This window comes from Sphaerodactylus townsendi, linkage group LG14 (assembly GCF_021028975.2).
Source record: "Sphaerodactylus townsendi isolate TG3544 linkage group LG14, MPM_Stown_v2.3, whole genome shotgun sequence".
NCBI classification, from domain to species: Eukaryota; Metazoa; Chordata; class Lepidosauria; order Squamata; family Sphaerodactylidae; genus Sphaerodactylus; species Sphaerodactylus townsendi.
Genome location: NC_059438.1, coordinates 21,279,349 through 21,298,257, shown reverse-complemented (window position 1 = coordinate 21,298,257; position 18,909 = coordinate 21,279,349). Strand labels below are relative to the sequence as shown.

General features: G+C 48.5%; 1 protein-coding gene across 2 annotated transcripts in view; it reads right to left on the bottom strand.

Moving 5' to 3' along the window:
* Positions 1–18,909, bottom strand: part of ELMO3 (engulfment and cell motility 3) — a 23,115-nt gene extending 4,206 nt beyond the window's left edge. The window contains exons 1-19 of one of the 2 annotated variants that reach the window (XM_048515757.1): positions 18,571–18,909; positions 15,503–15,616; positions 14,912–14,952; positions 13,589–13,661; positions 13,408–13,458; positions 12,500–12,669; positions 11,257–11,356; positions 10,309–10,460; positions 8,969–9,047; positions 8,640–8,690; positions 8,227–8,349; positions 7,172–7,303; positions 5,013–5,117; positions 4,142–4,250; positions 3,369–3,505; positions 2,760–2,923; positions 2,043–2,155; positions 1,143–1,247; positions 479–561 (exon numbers count right to left, since the gene is read on the bottom strand). In XM_048515757.1, coding sequence (XP_048371714.1) covers positions 479–561; positions 1,143–1,247; positions 2,043–2,155; positions 2,760–2,923; positions 3,369–3,505; positions 4,142–4,250; positions 5,013–5,117; positions 7,172–7,303; positions 8,227–8,349; positions 8,640–8,690; positions 8,969–9,047; positions 10,309–10,460; positions 11,257–11,356; positions 12,500–12,669; positions 13,408–13,458; positions 13,589–13,661; positions 14,912–14,952; positions 15,503–15,580 — 1,866 coding nt within the window. In that variant the 5' untranslated portion in view covers positions 15,581–15,616; positions 18,571–18,909. The remainder of the gene's footprint in view (positions 1–478; positions 562–1,142; positions 1,248–2,042; positions 2,156–2,759; positions 2,924–3,368; positions 3,506–4,141; positions 4,251–5,012; positions 5,118–7,171; positions 7,304–8,226; positions 8,350–8,639; positions 8,691–8,968; positions 9,048–10,308; positions 10,461–11,256; positions 11,357–12,499; positions 12,670–13,407; positions 13,459–13,588; positions 13,662–14,911; positions 14,953–15,502; positions 15,617–18,570) is intronic. The other variant, XM_048515758.1, reaches the window with a different exon arrangement.

The window sequence follows — 18,909 nt, the reverse complement described above, 5'->3', positions numbered from 1 at the left end:
GAGATTGTCATGGTGGTGGAAAGTTCATCAAGTTGCAACCAACATATGGTGACTTTTTAGGGTTTTCGAGGCAAGAGATGAACAGAAGTGGCTTGTGTTGTCTGCCTCTGTGTTAGCCAACCTGGACTTCCTTCATGGTCTCCCATCCAACTGCTAACCAGGGCTGACCTTGCTTAGCTTCTGAGATATGACTACAGCAGGCTGGCGCGGGCCATCCCAGTCAGGATACCTCAACTTCCTGGAAGACCACACCAGTCGCATGCGATGAAGGCACAACGTTTCTGGATTGACCTTAGCTACCTACATTTGACCCCAGTGAATCTTCAAGGAGAGGGGAGGGCCTCTACACTACAAACCATGGGAGACTTGTGCCTTGTGGGGCAACTAACCCTAGAACAGAGGGCACACAAACACCCCCGCTGGCAAAGAACTGGGGAGGGGGAAAGAAGGCAGTGGACAAGACACAACAAGGACTGACCTTATTCTGCTTGCCAGAACTCTTCTCCTTTGTATGTGGGCAGTCCCGGCCAACCAAGAGTGCTTTCATATCTGCCACAGGAACTGCAGACAAATACATATGCAGGTTAATTATCCTTTGAGCTGCACAACCTGTGCACAACTTAACAGAAACAAAATGAGGAAATCAGAATGATGGTGGTGGTGGTGGAGGAGGAGGAGGGGAGGAGGAGGAGGCGGGGAGGAGGAGGAGAAATATCCCCCCTTTCTCTCCTGTAAGGAGCTTAAAACTCCTTTCCCTTCTCCCCTAACAACAAACACCCTGTGAGGTGGGTGGGCCTGAGAGAGCTCCAAAGAACTGTGACTAGCCCAAGGTCACCTAGATGGCATGTGCTGGAGCACACAAGCCAATCTGATTCACCAAACAAGCCTCTGCCACTCAGGTGGAGGAGTGGGAAATCAAACCCAGTTCTCCAGATTAGAGTGTACCTGCTCTTAACTCAACGCCATGCTGGGCAGTATTTCTCACAGTGAAGCATGCATAGCTTAAGAGGATGTGTAACTATTTCTGGGTTTTCCCACCTGCACAGACAATAAGATGCCCACCCAAGGCCCAGGAATGCAGGTCATTGGTGCCAGGGGGAGAGGAAAAAGTCTTATAAGTACACGGGGAAGAGTCGCCCTACCTTTGTCCTGCAGGCTTTCGACAGGTGGGCTTTCTGTACCTTCTTCAACATCTCCATAGTGCAGAAATTTGTAGTTGGGAGAAAGGCGGCAGTACCAGAGCTTATCTGTCAAAGAGAGAAGGTGTGGGCAGAGTCACCCATAGTGTACAATTAAGGGCACAGAAATATATGCAATAGAACTAATATAGACTTGCAATGACGGCCAACTTCTTTTTTTTCCAGCCCTTTCCACCTCATTGCCAGCAGCAAGTTCTCAGCACCATAAAGGCTGAAGTAGACTATTAGATCTGTCTGGTTCAGCATTGCCTGCTCTGACTGGCAGCTGCAAGGATTTCTTCCACACACCTGCAACCAGGGACCCTTTAACTGGAGAGACTGAAGGCTGAACTCAAGATCTTCTGCATGCAAAGCTGCTATTCCTTCCCAAATCTGTGGGGCAATTTTCCCCACCTTCTTCCTTTCACGTTTCAACTCCTTGGTTATCTGGCTTTTAATGGTTTAGAAATCTGACTTCACATTTTTTCCCATGAAGGCCAAAAGTTCTTGGAAATGGGAGTCACAAACCATGGGACTGTGGACCCCTATTTGTGGCTGAGCTTCCTAGATAATCTCCTCCCCGGGTATAGCCAAACGCATTAATCTCCCCCTCCTATATCTGCAAAGCTAGGGTTGCCAACCTCCAGGTGAGGCCTGGAAATCTCCCAGAAGTACAACTGATCTCCAGACTACACAGATCAAGTCCTTGGAGAAAATGGCTGCTTTGGAGGTTAGACTCTATGGTTTTGTACCTTGCTGAGGCCCCTCCTCTCTCAGGCTCCGCCCCCAAATTTCCAGGATGTTTCCAACCCAGAGTGGGCAATCCTACCATAGGTCACCTTTGACCACATCTCTGATACTTACCCTGCCTGCGCCGGCTGCTGATCTTACGGAAAAGCGTTCCTTCGCAGAGGTGTAGAAGCCTCTGCTGCTGGATCAGCTTGAGCAGTTCTGGTTTCAGCTGCTCTCTCAGCTCCCTAGGACCAAAACATGATGCAATGAGGGGCAAGGCTTTCAACACAGGCCTGGGGATGACCTCCACTGTGCTCCATGCATACACACCCCTCACCATCCTACAAACACAGATTTTTCTCCACCTTTCCTCCAGCATCCTCCTGAAAAGACCAGGCCACAGGAATCAGGGGAGCACTGTAGATAAAACGCCTGGGAACCCAACGGGCCATAGAAAGAAGGAGACTCAGGCAAAGTTGTCCTTGCTTCCTACTTAACTCAGTTTTGCTTCCAGTTGTAGAAGGGGACAAGCTTTTTACAGCTCCTTAAAAAATAAACTGAGAGTTCGGTGTGCCTCTCTGGAGAGAAAATTTCATAATGAAGGGGTGGCTACTGAAAAGGCCCTGCCCCAAATCCCACCTGAATTCATTCCGCCCCTCAAGAAAACTTGAAACGAGGTCTCCACCCGTGATTTGAACATGTGGGAAAGCTCACCACTGGGAACAGTACAGACACTCATCCATTAGGTGGGTACCTGGAAGCTAAAAGGCAGGGATGCAGCCAACACAAAAACTGATTTTGGCCCATCACATATGCAAATGCACAAAGCTCCGACACCTTTGCACTCACAGGACTGGCGCAGCTAAAATCTCCTCCTGGTGCATTCGTTCCGTCTGGCGGAGACGCAGGATCTCGCTGTAGTTCAGGGCATTCACTCGGCTCTTGAAGAGTTCCAAGGAGGTGGGCCTTAAGATCAGAGTCCTGGTGATTTGCTCCCGGACCACTTGCATCACCTGCAGGAGCCAAAGAGAGTCATCCCAGCCAGATAGACAGGGAGCCCCACCCCCTTCCCACAACAAATCAATCATACCCTCCACAGTCCTTGCTGGGCTCAAACAATAAGGAACAGGTTTTCAAAATGAACCATTCACTTAGAACGTAGCGTTTCTAGCCAGCCACCAATGATTCAGTGAAGGAGAAGAATTTGGATTTATACCCCACCTTTCTGTCCCGTAAGGAGACTCAAGGCAGCTTATAAACTCCTTTCCTTTCCTCTCCCCACAACAAACACCTTGTAAGGTAGGTGGGGCTGAGAGAGTTCTGGGAGAACTGTGACTAGCCAAAGGTCATCCAGCAAGAATATAGGACCAGGGAAACAAATCTGGTTCACCAGATAAGAGTCTGGAGTTTCCTCTGTACGGGTAACACATCCCTGAGCAAATCACAACAAGGACTCACCTTGTCAAAATCTTCCTGCGTCGCTCGCATTTCCTTCCAGGTCTTGTTCAACAGCTGTATGCAGATACAGAAGAGCTCCTCGAAAAAGTGTTCTTGGCCGAAGAACATGGGGTAAAAAGCCTGGGCGGTCTCGGAGCCTGAAACGACACAGCAACACGGTCTCTGGGCCTTCCCACTCTTCCATTCATTTATAAAGCTCTAAAGGAGAAAACATTCGAGAAGATCGCCGATATCCACTCTCCCACATGCTCCATCCTGCCCTGATTGGATCTTCGCAGCAAAATCTCCTCTAGAACTGTGTCAGAGGCCACAGGTGAGCCCCAGGACCACTGCCCTCACGTCTAGTTTGGCTCTTAATGGCTGAGAAGAACAGCTCTTGTGAAATGAAATGGAAATAGTGGGTGTACCTTTTTAGGAAGAATATAATTCTATAGGCTAAACCAAGTAAGTAAGATATCCTCTGTCTTCCCAAGGCACTACATGAACAATACCCAAATGTATTCTCTACAGCTGAGCCACCTCTTCATCACCTCAGCTATGTGCCTTCTGCTTTGTAGGCCTTATTTTTATTTACTTAACACTTCTACTAGCTGCCTTTCTTCTTGAAGCTGAAGACAGCCTTGGGTTACACAACCCTCCAAGGGGGCACCATTATTGGAAAGAGAAGGCCTGCTGCATTATCACATCTCCTGCTGGCTCACAAAGATGGCCTCACCAACGAAAGTGGCAATCCCAAAGCATTATGGGTCATGGAGAGGGCATTCAGCACTCACAAGGCTCCCCCACGTGAAGGATCTCGCAGAGTATGAAGGCAAGCTGGATGCTGCTCCGGGCAAATGGGCACTCGTGCTTGTCTTCTCGGCTGCTGTTCTCAAGGATGAACTGAGAGAAAGAGACCATGATCAGAGTCTCCTCAGCCCCATAAACAGCACAGAAGCCGAGCAAAAGAGACAGCATAGTCATGAGGCTCAGGAGTGTGTTTATTTTGTTTATGTTTTCATTTATACCCCACTTTTCTCCCCACCAGAGACCCAAAACGGTTGCCAACATTCTCTCCTCCATTTTATCCTCACAACTAAACTGTACGGTATATTAGACTGAGAGTGTGAGATTGGTCAAACTTCACACAGTCAACTTCCATGACAAGAGTGGGGATTCAAATCTGCATTACATATGGTCACACATGAAGCTCTTTTAAATTAATTCAAACCATTGGTCCATCAGGAAGAAGAAGAGTTTGGATTTATACCCCGCCTTTCTCTCCCCGCCTTTCTCTCCCCGCCTTTCTCCCCCCGCCTTTCTCCCCCCGCCTTTCTCTCCTGGCTTACAAACTCCTTTCCCTTCCTTTCCCTACAACAGGCGGGGCTGAGAGAGTTCCGAAGGACTGTGACTAGCCCACGGTCACCCAGCAGGAATGTAGGAATGCGGAAACACGTCTGGTTCACCAGAGAATCCTCCGCCACTCAGGTGGAGGAATGGGGAATCAAACCCGGTTCTCCAGATTAGAAGGAATGGAGAATCAAACCCGGTTCTCCAGATTAGAAGGAATGGGGAATCAAACCCGGTTCTCCAGATTAGAAGGAATGGGGAATCAAACCCGGTTCTCCAGATTAGAATGCAAAAGATAGCAGGTTCTTAAATTACCCGGCTGTAGGCACTTGGGAAGTGTCTGGAGAAGTAGACCATGCTGTCCAAGGCAAGAAGCCCAGGAGGGATACGGTGCAAATCCATGGCAGGATTACTGTTATTCTGCAAAAGGAAAGATATAAATGCAGACTTCAGGCTTCTGATTATCATGGGTAAAATACTCACACAATGCAAATACATGGCTAATTGAAACATCTGCTGCTACACTGCCTCTTCTATCATGACATCAGGCTTATTACAGCTATCCTCCAAAAAAATCCTGGCAAGATCAGTGGAAGAGTACTTCCTTTCTTCTCGCAGACTTTGAACCTTCAGATTAGAGTTGGCAGATTCTGTGCAGCTGTCAGAGTCAGATAACACAGATAACACACCTATTTTTTATATCTCTCAATGGAATATGTTCTAAAAATGGTATATATGTTCTAATACACAATCTGTTAAATGTATGTTTTATTCTGATGGTCTATAACAGTGGTGGCGAACCTATGGCACAGGTGCCAGAGGTGGCACTCAGAGCCCCCTCTGTGGGCACGTGCAAACAGAGTCGCCCCCCCTACATCTAGGCTGGCCTGGGCCGCTGGGGTCGATTATTAGCATTAAACCTAAGGCCTAGCTTTGGGGAAGCAGTGTAGGTAATCCTGATAAATGCTGTTAAACCTCACTGATTTTCATGCGAAGAACTAAAGCGTGATCCTTTACCTGGGAGTAAGCTCGATTGCTGGCAATGGGGCTTGCTTCTGAATAAACCCTCCTAGGATCATGATTCACCCATTTGAAGAGTTGCACGGTTCAAATGGGTGATGCTTCAAAGCAGAGCCACCGACTACCACCAAGCTTACTCCCGAGTAACGCACGCCTTGGAGCCAACCTTTCTAAACTAAAGCTGCAGTATTCAGGTTAAATTGTCGTGTTGGCACTTTGCGATAAATAAGTGGGTTTTGGGTTGCAGTTTGGGCACTCGGTCTCGAAAAGGTTCGCCATCACTGGTCTATAAAATAAATGACTGATTGAATACAGGGTGAGCTAGGCTGTGGCATATTCACGCGCGCTCTACTTCACAAAAGTTGACCAGGGGAACAAATCCTATGAATGGCAGATTACTCCTGAAGTGTACCGTTACAAAACCTTGTGTTGCGCCCCTCCCCTGCCCAGTCCCCAGCTGACCTCCGCTGCCTCAACACCCCCCACCCTCCTGCAAAAAAACTTCAACAAACCTTTCCTCCATTCAAGTGATGCTTGAAGACAGCCACTCACTGGGGGCGGAGACAAGGCCAGAGGGTGCTCGTGCTCCTTCCGTGTCCCCGCCCCCTGGTGGTGCATGTACAGATGACGGATGTAATTCTCACTTTTTACACTAAACCAGTGTGGTATAGTGGTTAAGAGCAGGTGCACTCTAATTTGGAGAACTGGGTTTGATTCCCCACTCTGCCATTTGAGCTGTGAAGGCTTATCTGGTGAACCAGATTAGCTTGGACATTCCAACACATGCCAGCTGGGCGACCTTGGGCTAGTCACAGTTCTTCAGAGCTCTCTCAGCCCCACACACCTCTCAGGGTGTTTGTTGGGGGAGGGGTGTAGGGAAAGGAGATTGTAAGCCCCTTTGAGTCACCTTACAGGAGAGAAAGGGGAGATATAAATCCAAACTCTTCTTCTTCTAAACCCATTATCTTTTTAAAATATCCTACGAGTTCTCTTAGCCTTCCCTGCTTTTCCAGACATAAACATCGTTCAAAGATGTACATAACGTGAAAATCTGCAACTCAGGATTGCCAGCAAAGTGGCAAATCTGACTGAAGAGGCAAATCTGGCCTGAAAGAGAAGTTTTCTCAGTGTCTGTTTTTAGGTTTGTTTAGTTTTTTTTAATTTGCTCTGAATAAGGAGGCCTCCCCTGCGCTACCCTCCAGCAAAACTTGTCCAAGGGAGGGGCACTTGGAGTGTTTGGCTGCTCTCCCGTTGCTTGCAGGACATGACCCTCTAGAACTGTGATGGCGAACCTTTGGCACTCCAGAAGTTATGAACTACAATTCCCATCATCCCCTGCCATCATGGCCAATTGGCCATGCTGGCAGGGGCTGATGGGAATTGTAGTCCATAACTTCTGGAGTGCCAAAGGTTCGCCACCACGGCTCTAGAATGATAACCTGGCAAGTGCTCACCACAAAGCCCAGCTTGCGGAATTCCTTGGCACAGAGAGAGCGCCGTCGTTCGGTGTTGAAACTGCTGGAGGAAGAGTCGTTCTCCAACTCGAAGGCGGAGTGGCGCAGCGACTGCAGAAGCTCCCTCTGCTCCTGTGCACAGAATATAACTGCGGTTATGTCCCAAGGTGAACATGCAGCGGTGCCTCATATCCAGCAAAGGCATCTCGGTCCATCCAGCCCAGTACCATCTACCCAGCACTCCTAAAGGAACCCAGCAGGGACCTTTCCCAGTTGTACTACCCAAGGTCCTGTTCACTGGAGATGAAACTTCCCACCACAAAAGCAGCATCCCTCCACCAGAAAAGCATAAATTAGTACGTGTGGAATAAACCAAATGAACAGGCATCAGGTTGGCTCTTGTTCCCTTTATACTTCATTCATTCATTATACCGTTATTGGCATATTTTAAAAATTAACAGAAGGATGTCGCTAAATATCTCTCATCTCTGTTATCCATTAACCAACGTTGTGCATTCATGCTAGCATGCCTTAATATTTTTTCCTCTATCCAGCTGAAAACCTCAGGGAGATCTGCAACTGAGATCCCTAAACATCAGAGACTATGCCGTTGCGGATGTGGATCTATAGAAACCATAACTCATATTCTTCTGGAATGCTGTCTTCACAGTAACCTGCGCATGATTTTAATTCACCCTCTGCTGCTTCCAAGACTTGAGCACTCCAAGTTCCAGACCACTCGCTTTCTGCTAAGTGACTGTAATCCATCGATCACCTTGGCAGTGGCTAAATTCTTGGAAAGCATTTTAAACACCCGTATTTAAATGTTTTAAAAGTTTTCTCTTTTAAATGGAAATATGCTAATAATTTATATGCCATTAAAGGTTAAAATGAAATGAAATGAAACAGAAGGATGTAAGCGTATGAAAAACATAAAAGAGAAGGCAAAAAGGTCCAGGTCCGGAGGGAAAGGATGGCAGCAGTCACGCAAGCAGGATGAGTGGATAACAGGAACAGGGGAACTGTGACAGAAAAGGAGGGAAAAGGAGGCAGACCTGTGAATAAGGATCCATGGGAGTCCTCATCCGATGTTCCAGAAGGTTCAGCATGAGGGACTGCAGCACGTAGAGGTAGTGGGCCATCTCGTCACCAATTGGCTCCAAGGCATGGACAATGTTCTAGAGGAAAGGTACCACACAGCTGGTCACCCACACTGCCCCGCCCTTTTCGGCCACAATGCAATCTTCCATCTCCCCACATCAATGGAAATGAGACAAATGTTCACCAAGGACACAGAGGAGCAGGAAGCAGCGTGGCAGTGAACGACTGGAGCTGCTGAGAGACACGCTGAACTTGGGTGGGTTCCTCAAAATGCTGGAAGCAGGAAATTTAAGAGGCGAGAGTGGCAAAAACTCCATGGCGAGAAAATGGATGCCAGAAAGACCCAAATGCCTAAATGAATGCCCACCTTGTGAATAAACTGCCGGAGGTTCTTCTCCCCCAGATAGTCCATCATGGCCTGGAAACAGAAAGGAGGCACGATGATGGTCCTGGACTGACAAGGCCTTTGAGGTCACACAACATGCAGGTTTTTACCAAAGTGAACCTTCTTAACCTTCTCTTCACCAAACAAAACATCCCCAGCTCCGTAAGTCTCTCCTCCTAGGACATGGATTCCAGACCCTTTACCATTTTGGCTGCCCTCCTCTGGACCCGTTCCAGCTTGTCTAAGCACTCCTGCTCTCCTGCCCCCACTCCGGTGCCGCTGGATTATGTGACCAGGTAATCACCCCTTACCCTCCTCTCCGGCTCACTGGCATTGAGGAGCAGAGCAATAAGGAGAGCCATAGCTTTCAGTTGCAGGGGCTGAATCATCCTAAAAGAAAAAGAGGAGCAAAGGGAGAAAAAAACTGAGCATCATGCAGCTGCCAGGCGGGTCAGGAGCTCCCCACAGCTCCCCCGACCCCGACCCAGCAAGGCCTCTGGCCAAACCACAAGCAACATGGGGGCACGGGTCATTGGATTCCCAGATGTAAAGCTGAGCAGCCAGTAGGGAGGAAAGTGGTTCCCTCTTCCCCTCTGCGCCATTTCCACAACCAGAAATGTCCCTCCTCTGGAATTTGCTTTTAAGCTTGAAAATTTATTGTTTTAATTTTGTTTTATTAGATTTTATTGTATTAGATTTTTTTAGATGTCTACACCTTTCAGGAGTGGTACCCAAACAGGATTAGTACCGTGTTTCCCCGAAAATAAGACAGTGTCTTATATTAATTTTTGCTCCCAAATATGCGCCATGTCTTATTTTCAGGGGATGTCTTATTTTTCTGTGTTCTGTTCGTCAGGCATGCTTCCAAACAAAAACTTTGCTACGTCTTACTTTTGGGGGATGCCTTATATTTCGCACTTCAGCAAAACCTCTACTACGTCTTATTTTCAGGGGATGTCTTATATTCGGGGAAACAGGGTAGGTACTCTCTCTCTCTCTCTCTCTCTCTCTCTCTCTCTCTCTCTCTCCCCCAAACCTAGTAAAGCTGCAGCCTTTAGGGGAAAATTCACAGTCAAAACACTTTTCAATGGTGAGTAGATGGGAAGGTGCACATTTTGGCAGATCCAAACCACATCAGATTATTTTTTCCTCGCCCCAGAACCTCCCCCCCCGCCACACCCCCATGGCCACCCTGCCCCCCATTACCTTTCGGGTCTTTTAAAAAAATATTCGTAATTGACACATTGCTATAGCTTAACAATATGCCAATTACTTATTAACACCCTCTAGTGGTGGGAGGACTGGAATGCATTTGTTTGATGTTTAACCTACTCTGCCTAAATTAGTCGGGCTCAGAGCAGCTAGAATACTCCACGTCATAACAAACATACAAGCAATATAACCAATAGAACTCTAACACCAGAAATTAACAACACACCTAAAAATACTTTAAATGGGCAGGGCCAGGCAAGTCAAGAGGGTGGGAAATAACCACACAAAGACACTCTGTTACCGCCATGATCCCCTCTGACATATGGCTTGCTAAATGAAACCTGCTTTGATAGCAGAGAGGAAGGACTTTGAGGCAGTTAGAAATAAAAAGGGACAAGACAGCTGCCAAGTTGCAGCCACTGGTTTGTTTTATGCTTACTCTTGCAGAAGAGCAATGAGGCGGTCCAGAGTCACTTCATGCTTGACCAGCTCAAAAAGTGAGCGGCTGGTGGGCACCATGTTCTCCAAGATGGCTAGTGAAAGCTGCCTGATGGGGGGGTCCATCGAGGCAACAGTGACGTAGCTCACGATCTGCAACCAAGAAACACGATAAGGCTCAGAGAATCAAATTCTGCACAGCTGTTTTCACACACACACTTTGACTCTATGGTAGAGTACACAGGTTGCTGAGTAAATCTCTAACATCTTCCTTTTAAGGCGCTCAGGCTAGGAAAGAAGAAGAAGAAGAAGAGTTTGGATTTATATCCCCCCTTTCTCTCCTGCAGGAGACTCAAAGGGGCTTACAATCTCCTTGCCCTTCCCCCCTCACAACAAACACCCTGTGAGGTGGGTGGGGCTGAGAGAGCTCCGAGAAGATGTGACTAGCCCAAGGTCACCCAGCTGGCGTGTGTGGGAGTGCGCAGGCTAATCTGAATTCCCCAGATAAGCCTCCACAACTCAAGCGGCAGAGCTGGGAATCAAACCCGGTTCCTCCAGATCAGAGTGCACCTGCTCTTAGCCACTGCTCTTAGCCACTACGCCACTGCTGCTCTTGACACTATAAAGGCCCTTGACACTATAAAGAGGGAGGCTGGATAACCGACCTAGACAGTTTCCCATTACAAAACTAGGTTAAAAGTACAAGTGACTTTTGATGGAACCTCTGCAATGAACAAAGTCCAAACTTTTGTACAAATGGTAGCACAAGTATCATAAAAGGGATGCCTGCCACCACCCTTTAGCCTTCTTTGGATTCCTATAATGCTTCAAAAGAGCCCAATTTGAGTGCTCATCTCCTAGAATACACAAATATTTGCCAGCTAGAGTTCCTCCCAACCAGGGATTTAGACAGCTAGGCCCAGCTGTCTGTGTTTGAGGCAATGCTTACTTTTTTAATGAAGGTTGGACTGAGGGTCTCCCAAGAAACGAAGTCATGTTCCATCAGCTCCATGAAGGCCTTCAGAGCGTGCGCTAGAGTGTCCCCTGTACTGGAGCAACAGACAGCAAACAGTATGAGAAGGCTCTAGAAGCGCCACCCATGAGGGGCCAGAGGAGGAGGAAGAGGGATGCCCAGAAACCACAGGGATGATGCATTAGAGACACCTAGAGAAAGAGTGGGAGGGAAGGAAAGCAAAGGAAAGGAAAAGGAGAAAGTTTCTGTATCAACATTCCCAGGAAAAGGAAGATTCAGAAAGTCAGGAAGCAAATCCAGAAAACATAGATTTCTGTTCTAAATATCTCCACTTCTGCCACTAGATAGACAAGTCTCTACATTTGATTTAAATGAACATAGATTATTCTGAACAGCACAGACAGCTTGTAGCTCTTCCCGACCTTATCATGGTTGTTCAAGCACAGAAGAGCCCTAGTAGATCAGACCCTGGTCCATTTAATCCAGCATCCTGCTGTCCCACACACTGACCCACTAGTTACCCTTTGTTACACTAGTTACCCACTAGTTACAGGGCATAGAGGCCAAGGTCTTCCCCAGATGTTGCCTCCTGGCATTGGCATTCATATGTTTACTGCTTTTAGACACATGGCCAGTAGTCATCAATGGACCACAATGGAGCCTGTGGACACTTAGGGATTTTGAGAACAGATAGGTCACAAAATGCCTGCCAAGGTGAGGGAGGGAAGAGTGTGGTCAACACAAAATGAGGGCAGGGGCCAGTCTAAGGATGTTGGGCAGTTCCAAGCCAAGCATCCTCTTATGAGTGAGGCAACTGTTTCTAGGTGGGTGTTCTTGATGCCACGTTGGCTCTTCTCCAGCAATTCCGGCTCCAATGAAGGAAGCAAAGATTGGCATTTGTTTTGGCAAAAGAGGAAGTGGGCACCAGGAAACACATTGGTGGATGCTGTGGTGCCCAGAGGCGCCATGCTGGGGATTAATAGACCAGATGGGCTCTGCTGAACTGGACACGCTGAGGTGCTTATTAACAACAGAATAATGTGTAAATATCTAAATGGCAGCTCCCTTCCACTTGACCATAGGAAAGATCGTGCAGAAATACACCAGCTTGTGTCTTAGGAAGGTACGTTGCGGGTGGCAGGAAAGAAGAAGCAGACCCAGCCAAAGATCCAGACAGAGTGGATGCATCCCCAAAATCCAGTTCCAACACAACACTCACTTGTTCTCCTCTTCCACAATGAGGAAGAGCTGGTGCAGGCCATTCCTGCTGATGAACTCCTGAGCGAAAGCAACGTCTCGGGAAAGGCTGGCCAGTTTCTTCAAAGAGTCTGTCTTTACATTCATGTGGTTGCTCTGGATCCCAGCGTGTAGCTTCACTGCCTCGTGATCCTGCCAGGCAGAGAAACAGGGAGATAATCTGGCATGCATTGACATCCCACCAAAGAGGCGGGCAGCCCAGAGGTATAAGATATTCAAAGGTTAACAATGGCAGCCAAACGGGCCTCTGACAGCCAAATCATGGCAGCCATCTTTGGAGGTTCTGCTTTGGGTGTTTGTTTGTTTTTTTTTGGGGGGGGGGGGTTGATTTTACTGGTTTTAAACAGCGGGTTTTGTGATGTGTGTTTCCATTTGTTCGCAGCCTTGGTGGCCCTTGTGAGAATACACATTTTGTAAAATAAAAATAAACAGACAAATATCTTTTCCTCTTCCTACTATTAGCAAGACAACACATATTTTTAGAGAACACTTGCTAGGAAAAGAACACAGCGGCAAACACCACACACAGATACGGTTGGCTCCTTTGCTCTATGAGCTTTCCAGATGATTAATGGTAAGGAGAGGTCTGAAATCTGGCTGGAGTAATAGAAAAGAAATCCAAAAGACAGAAGGGGAATCTGAAGCCAGATCTTTCCGATCCTACTCTAACCCCCACATCACGCTGGCCCTCTATTTGGGAGAAATGCATGACAGACCCTGCCTTAGCAGAGAGGTGGTCAGGAGTGCTTTGATTGTGTGTTCCTGCATGGCAGGGTGTTGGACTTGATGGCCCCTGTGGTCTCTTCCAACACTATGATTCTATGTGGTCCTGACAACGTGCAGCAGTTACAGTTTTATGAAGGAACCCACCGGTGCAGTCGTCAGCTGCAGGATGCTCCCGTTTTTAATCTCTCCACGGTTCTAGCAAGACAAGAGAAAAAAAGAGAAACAGTTAAGGAATCAAAATCTGTAACATCCAGCAGAGCAGCCAGAAATGGCCAAGGAATAAGGGGCTGGCTGAGGAGTGAAACAGTACGCCAAACACTCTCACCGACTCCGTGATGTAGGCCTGCTGGCCGTCCACATACTGCAGGGCATAACGTTCCGAATTATTCAAGTTCCACCTGTAACGGAGACCACCAAAAGGGCTTCAGCTACATTTTATTTATTTATTTATTTATTTATATTTTAGACTTTTATACCGCCCTATCCCCGAAGGGCTCCGGGCAGTGTACAACATATAATAAATACAATCATAAAACCATCATAATTTAATTAAAATCTATAAAAGCAGCGAAAAACTAACTGTGATACTGATAATTATAGATGTAGGTGGCGCCCAGCTACCCATTATTAAATCCTTTCCCAAAGGCAGGATCGGCGAGTCCCATCAGATGGTATCAGGCCCAGATGTAAGAGCCAAGAAGGGGGGGCACCATCAGCAGCCGGTCCCTCCAAAGGCCCGGTGGAACAGCTCCATCTTACAGGCCCTGCGGAATTCACCAAGATCCCGCAGGGCCCGGACAGCTGGTGGGAGAGCGTTCCACCAGGCCGGGGCCAGAGCCGTAAAGGCCCTGGCCCGTGTGGAGGCCAGCCGCATCATCGAGGGGCCAGGGACCACCAGTAAGTTGGCCTCCACTGAACGAAGAGGCCATGTAGGGACATATGGGGTGATGCGGTCTGGAAGATACGAGGGTCCCAGGCCGCGTAAGGTCCCAGGCCGCGTACATGCATATAAACTTCAGACTGGAGGGAGGGACACCATTTTTGAATCCTCTCCAACGTTTAAACCCCTATCTCTACCTGAGAAAAATTGGCACATCAGGGAATATGGTTTGACCCCAGCCTGCTCCCATAGATGCTAATTTTCTACTTGCAAGAAGTTTACATTGTTTTCATTTTTTAAAAAACTCAAGGGAACTGTGATGAATCTAGCAACAGGAGGAATCGTAAAAGCCGGAATATAAAGCATGAAACCCTCAAAGAGCTTGAGCTTGCAAGAGACAGGCTGGGACTGGGCAGAGTTTTAGGAAGGCTTACAGCCCAATGCAGGCAGGGGAGCATGCCACCTTGGCAGCATGGGTAGGGGGAACACTGTGAAATCTTCCTGCCCCCATGAAGCCCATAAGGGAAAGGAACTTGCACCACAAACATTATGGCACAAGTTCAGGGATGGCTGCATCGTCATCCAGGGGCTGAAAGCTCTGTAGAAGTTGCCTGTAGTCGGAAGTTCATGTTACCAGCTCATCTTGCTGTATTTAGTAAACCAGACAGCCAATTAATTGCTGGGACCAAGCTAAGTCTGTCCTGTACCACCCTGGACACAGCATGTCAAGAGACAACAAGATAAAGGTGATGAGCAAAAATTACTTACGCTTCACAAACTTCTTTCACAACTGCAGACAAGGGCTTTGCCTGAAATCAACAATCATAGGGAGACTTCAGCATGAGTCGACCCCTCCAGATCCAACACTGGCAACAAAGCCAATCATCTGCATCCCAAATATATTGAGACACTGAAAGGATCACGAGCTGGGATGCTATTCGATACAGTAGTCAGAAAAACAATTAATCCAGAGCATTGTCGAAGGCTTCCACGGCTGGAATCACTAGGGCGTCGTGGGTTTTCCGGTTTGTATGGCCGTATTCCAGTAGCATTTTCTCCTGACGTTTCGCCTGCATCTGTGGCTGGCATCTTCAGAGGATTCTACTGAAACATGGTCATACAACCCGGAAAACCCACAACGCCCTAGTGCAGTGGTGGTGAACCTTTGGCACTCCAGATGTTATGGACTACAATTCCCATCAGCCCCTGCCAATTGGCCATGCTGGCAGGGACTGATGGGAATTGTAGTCCATAACATCTGGAGTGCCAAAGGTTCGCCACCACGGCCCTAGTGATTCCAGCCGTGGAAGCTAATCCAGACTTGGCAAGGCATAAAATGGCAAGGAAGAGAAGTGTTACCTGGTTAAGTTCAATGAGCTGGGGGATGGCTCCCATCATCTGGACAGCAATTTTCACAACATCTTTGGAGGGCGGCATGGTCCTGCCCTTCCTGTTTCCACTTCAAAGCAACTCCTGAAAGAGAACAAGGTGTCAAGAAAACTCTCCAGGAGCCACTTAGGGTTAAACGAGACCTTACGGCATCCAGAGGTCAGACCTGTGGCCACCATCATGTCTACGTTGGCCCTGATGGGTCCACCCACCACCAAGAAGAACCACTGATCTTCCAGGCAACAAAAGAAAGACTGGTCAGTCACTCAGACACAGCCTTGGAAGTTCAGCAACTTGCAGAGAAAGCACATCCAGGCCCAAACAACAGCCCAAAACGTCTGTCACCTGCAATCTCTACAGCATGCCAGCATGGTATAGTGGTTAAGAACAGGTGCACTCTAATCTGGGGAACTGGGTTTGATTCCCCGCTCTGCCACTTGAGCTGTGGAGGCTTATCTGGTGAATCAGATTAGCTTGTGCGCTCCAACACATGTCAGCTGGGTGACCTTGGGCTAGTCACAGTTCTTCAGAGCCCACCTACCTCACAGGGTGTTTGCTGCGGGGTGGGGGGCGGGAAAGGAGATTGTAAGCCCCTTTGAGTCTTCTACAGGAGAGAAAGGGGGGATACAAATTCAAACTCTTCTTCTTCAAAGGAGGCAGCTCCCAGGGCTTAATGCTATAATCTTACCTCCCCGTTTCCAGAGGGATCTACATGGCAGAAGCCACTGCAGATCACTTCCCTATGTGCAGGGATCTGCAACCTGCGGCTCCCCAGATGTTCATGGACTACAATTCCCATCAACCCCTGCCAGCATGGCCAATTGACCATGGTGGCAGGGGCTGATGGGATTTGTAGTCCATGAACATCTGGAGAGCCACAGGTTGCAGACCCCTGCCTATGTGCTTTCCGATGGATCAAGGAGAGGTTGTACCAAGAAACCCACACACGGAGAAGCAAAAGTACAAGTAACTAAACAAGCACAGATCCATCCCCCATATATCACATTTTACACAAGAAGCTCCTTGGGCAGAGACCACTCTTTTCCAGAAAGAGGCATCCTGAATAATAAAAATTGTGTGCTGTTGTCACAACCAACTCATGGCACTGCAGGACCACACAGTTTACAAGGCATGAACATGCATTAGTTGTTGCAGTCAAGTCACAGTTGACTTATGGTAACCCCACAGGGTTTTCAAAGCAAGAGATGTTGAGAGGTGGTTTGCCACTGCCTGCCTCCGCGTCCGTGTCACGCCCCGGGTGTTCCTTGGAGGTCTCCTATCCAAATAGTAGCCAGGGTGAGGCCCGAGAGCTTGCGACTGGCCCAAAGTCAACCAGCAAGTTTCCACTGTACAAGTAATTATTTGAACCTGTTCAAAGCAGTACAAGACAATATATTATGTCAATTACTCTCCCAAAGAATCAGAGTCCAACCAGGACAGACAAAACACCACATTTCCCAAGACGGGGACTTTTACGATTACAGGACATAAAAATTACAGAGCCACAAATTATTTAGCAGGAAGTAGCACATCAAAGACACTTCCTGATGGGCAAGAGGAACAGAGGATTAGGACAAACACCCAGCGCCCAGATTACTACAAGCATGCCAAAAGGTCACAGACGGATAACCCATGGCAGGTGGGATCTGCAGGAAACAGCGTCTGCAGGTGGATATGGAGGTTGAGAAGAACAGATTCTTAAAGTTCTGAAAATTCTACCTCCAACCATCGTATATATACCTACCACTGGTATATACATACCACTAGTTGAGAACCACTGCTGTAGAGAATCATACATTTTGATAGCACTGTAATAGTTACACCAGGACAGAAAACAGATACAAGCACCTGTTTTAGTCTTGGGGAGAAAGGTACACAAGCGCACAACAAGAGCCCTGCTGGATCAGACCAGCGGTCCATCTACTCCAGAATCCTGCCTTACACAGTGGCCAACCAGTTCCTCCGAAGGTCGAACAACAGGGCACAGAGGCCGAGGCTTTCCCTCCGATGTTGCTTTCCGGCAATGTTATTCAGAGGTTTAGTGCCTTTGAACATGGAAGTTCCACCTGGAAGTTGGCTAAACTAATTCACATTTATCTTAAGGGACTCAGACAAACTACACTAAAGCTTGACAGGTATCGGACACCTATAAACATATCCCAGCATGGCTGCGATTCCATATATGGGAAGGTCAGTTATAGCTACACCACTGCAATTGACACTCTGTGCATGTTCAAGGCACTCTCTCACGAAACAGGCGAGTGTTCTACAATTGAAACTATGAAGTCCAGTTCCAGGGCCTAAGCTCCCTCTCTAGGCCATCTTCCCTCCGACAGAAGCCATGCCACCCAAGACCCTCAGTTCTCTCGTGCAAGCCATTCATTCCGATCCTAGAAGCTGTTCAGAGACACATTCCAAGAGCCACACACACATCCCACCAACAGACAAACTCCCGGTGGAGTCAGTTTTCGACAACTAATTCCAATGCATTTTTCCCACCTGGCATGCTTCCACAGAGAAAAAGAAAAGGGCGGTGGGAGAACTACAATATTGGAACTGGCCGTGAAAAAATAATAATAATAAAAATATTTTCTGCAGAACCAGTTCGCTGCTGTCTCCATTCTCCCAGAACACAGAGAGGCATGCAAGCCTGCAGCACAGAAGCCCCTTTCAGAAAAGGAAAGGAGGAAAAGGAAGAAGGGGGAGAAAGAAAGGAAAAAGAAAAAAAGATGGGGAAGAGAAAGGAAAGGAAAAGAAAAGAAGAGGGGGGAAGAAAAGAGAAAGGGAAAGAAAAGGGGAGTTAAAAAAGAAAAGAGAAAGGAAAGGAAGTTTCACTTCCCAGACTTTGGGACCAGGCTGACTAGACTCTCCTCCGGCCAGGCGCTGCCAACAATCCTGGGCGCGCTTTTCCGGGATCCAGTTCGCGGGACTGGGCTCCAAATCCGCACGCCGGGACCTGGGCAGCCCCCTCCGCCAGAACCAGTCGAGCTGGGCTGGGGGGAGGTCTGCACCCCGGGGGCTTTGCTTTAACCCCTTACCCCCGGACTGCTGCTGCCGCCGCTCCTTCCCTGGTCCGGGGATGATACCCACCGCCCCACCGGCGCCTTTACGCGCGGCCAAAAGCGCTCCGAGCGGCCCCAGCGGGACTCCGCCGTCGGTGCTGCGCCGCTTGGCTCCGGCGAGGGGCCGAGGCGGTCTGGCCGTCTTGCGGGCCTCCTGCTCGGCTGCCGGGAGTTCCGGGGCGGTGGCTCGGCTGGCTCCCCAGAAGGGTGCGCGGGAGGCCGGCCGTCTCCGCCCCCGGGGAGGGCTCGGCGGGCTGGAGAGGTCCGGGGCGCGGGCGGGCCAGCCAGGCTTCCGGGCGCCTCCGGCTGGGGGCG